Source organism: Eimeria necatrix, genomic scaffold (assembly GCF_000499385.1).
Source record: "Eimeria necatrix Houghton genomic scaffold, Enh_scaff595, whole genome shotgun sequence".
NCBI classification, from domain to species: domain Eukaryota; phylum Apicomplexa; class Conoidasida; order Eucoccidiorida; family Eimeriidae; genus Eimeria; species Eimeria necatrix.
Window position 1 is genome coordinate 2,223 of NW_013651700.1, and position 2,778 is coordinate 5,000.

The following is a 2,778-nucleotide window of genomic DNA, read 5'->3' on the forward strand; positions in this document are numbered from 1 at the left end:
CATTTAGAGTTTAAATATTGTATTTAAAACTAAAAGTTCTAAAGAGTGAGGGTTCAGTGAGCAGCGGAGGCCGGGATCTGGGCGGGCGCCAGCGCGGGGTGTCTGTACAGCGGGGTGGGGTAGCGAGTCCGGGGGCGGAACTCGGCGAAAAAATTCGTTTTTTTCTCCCGAAAAAGCCGCGCAATATAAAAAAGAGTGAATTAGGAATAATAAAGGGGTTAATTGGCGAAGTAGCGGAGTCGGGGCGCGCGTTGGGGCTTGCGCATGCATGCGGCGGGCGGCGGGGCGGGGCGCACCCCACGCCCCGCGGGCGGGGGGCTCTGCATGCTTCCAGGGACAACTCTCGCTGCTAAAGGATTGCGTAAGGGTTTTAGACTTCGAAGTGCGCAGCAGCAGGGAAGATGAGTGCGGGGAAGAGCGCAGGAGCAGCAGCAGCAGCAGCAGGGTCGGGCGTGCGGCGCCTGCGGCTGCGGCGGAAGAACAAGCGGGCCATAGCCCTCAAGCGGCGGGCCCAGGGCCGCTGCAGCAGCAAACTGCGCAGCAGCATAACTCCAGGAACAATTTTAATCCTCCTTAGCAGCGGCTTCCGCGGCAAACGCGTGGTCTTCCTGCAGCAGCAGCAGCCCTCGGGGCTGCTGCTGGTGACTGGCCCGTTTGCTGCTAACGGGGTCCCGCTGCGCCGCGTGAACCCCCGCTACGTAATAGCCACCAGCAGCAAAATAGATGTTTCAAAAGTGGACTTAAGTGGAGTTAAAGAGGAGTTGTTTGAGCGCAGCAGCAGCGAGCGGCAGCAGCAGCGGCAGCAGCGCAGCAGGGACGACGCCTCGCTCTTCGTGCAGCAGGACGCGCAGCAGCAGCAGCAGCAGCAGCAGCTGCCTGAGGAACGCAAGCTGCTGCAGCAGCAAATCGATAAACCCATTCTTGCTGCTCTCCAGAAAGACCCCCTCCTCAAGCAGTACCTCAAGACCCGCTTCACTCTCCGCGCCAACATGGCCCCCCACAACATGAAGTTCTGAGCTGCTGCTGCTGCTGCTGCTGCTGCAGCAGCAGCGGCTGCTGCTGCGGCAGCAGCGGCTGCTGCTGCTGCTGCTGCTCCAGCAGCGGCAGCGGGTGCTGCTGCTGCTGGGCTGCGGCGGCTGCTGCGCTGGCAGCAGGTGTGCTGCGGCTGCTGCCGCACCTCCAGCGGCTGTGCTGCTGCTGCTGCTGCTGCAGCAGCAGCAGCAGCAGCAGCAGCGCCAGCAGCAGCGGGGGGTGTTGGCTTGGTGGGGTCGAAAGACTCTTTGCTGCTTTCCACTTTCTTTCTTCCCGCCAAACTTTCATTTGCGAACTTCTGCAGCCGGTGGGCTCATTAAGGGACGCGTTTCACTTTTACTTGCTGCTGCTGCTGCTGCTGCTGCTGTTGCTGCTGCTGCTGCTGCTGCAGCAGTTAGTGGGTTTGTGGGGCTGTTGGAGAAATATACTTTTTGTCAGCTAGAGGGGAAATAGATTTTTGTTTTAGCCAATGCAAACAGAAGACACTTTGTGCAGCTTTTGAGCTGCTGCTGCAGTGTTGCTGCTTCTTGTTGCTGCTGCAGTGCTGCTGCTTCTAGTTGCTGCTGCATTGTTGCTGCTTCTAGTTGTTGCTGCAGTGCTGCTGCTTCTAGTTGCTGCTGAAGCGGAAATGAGCAGCGTAAGTGGGGCATCGCTTGCTGCAGCAGCAAGGATGCTGTCTAGACACCCCAGAGGCGCAAGGACCCCACAGATGGAGTGCTGCAGCCAGCAGCAGCAGCAGCAGCAGCAGCAACAGCAAAATGGCAGCACAAAAAACTTGAGATTTTCCCAGAGTTTGACTATTTGCTGGAGCCAGCAGCAGCAGCAAAGTGGCAGCAAATAACAGAGTCCGATTGCGCACAACAGCAATGCTGTGGGTGGGGTTTTTTTACCTAGAAAGTAGCAGCAGCAGCAGCAGCAGCGACAGCAGCAATAGAAGCAGCAAAAGCAACAGCAGCAGCAACAGCAGCAAGAACAGCAACAGCAGCAGCAGCAGTAGCGGCAGTAGCAAGTGCAGCAGAGCCAGCAGTGGCACTGAAAACAGCTGCAGCAGCAGCTGCTGCTGCTGCTGCGGCAGAAAAAGAAATGCTGCTGCAGATCGGCTCGCTGCGAAACGTGAATTCTATGCAGAAAGCCATTCTTTTTGTTCTTTTGCATGATTATTATTTTTAAAATAAAAAATAATTATTTTTAAACAATAATAATCTTTGCTGCTGCAATTAAATGCAATTAAACTGAGACAGTCCAGAAGCCGCAAGCTTCTGAATGGAACTTGCATTGCTGGAACTGGAAAGCTGCTGTTGAAAGCTACAAGTTGAATTGTCTGCAATTTTGCAGCTTTTTTCTTTTTTTCTTTCGCTTTTTAATCTTCTTTTTTCTCTATTTTGTCTAAATGCTTTTCTAAATGTCCAAATGCAAGTTTATCTTCTTAGTTTCCAGCTTATTGCTGCTGTTTTTCGCTGTCTTGGCTGCGGCAGCGGCATACTTGGGCAGCAGCTGGGCGAGGGCTGAGGCCGGTGGTTTAGGTTTTAGGGGTTCAGTTTTAGGGTTTAGGGTTTGGGGTTTAGCTTTCAGGGTTTAGGGTTTAGTGTGTGGGCGAGACATTCATCTTTTTCCTGGTTATTTGAACGCCCCAGCAGCCCTAGCCCACGGCTAGCTCCTCCGCGAGGATTTGGCGGGTTCTGCGGCTTTAAATGCCATTAAACAAAGACAAATTATCATTAAAGTTGATTTTTATGGGATTTGTTT

The 2,778-nt window shown here is 53.9% G+C and overlaps 1 protein-coding gene across 1 annotated transcript; it reads left to right on the forward strand.

Annotated features, from left to right (window-relative positions):
• Window positions 1–401: 401 nt before the first annotated feature.
• ENH_00064790 (60S ribosomal protein L6, putative) lies at window positions 402–1,016 on the forward strand (the record flags this gene model as incomplete). Its single annotated transcript, XM_013577296.1, has 1 exon — window positions 402–1,016. One exon carries the CDS (start codon window positions 402–404, stop codon window positions 1,014–1,016), a length of 615 nt encoding a protein of 204 aa, XP_013432750.1.
• Between the last annotated feature and the right edge of the window lie 1,762 nt (window positions 1,017–2,778).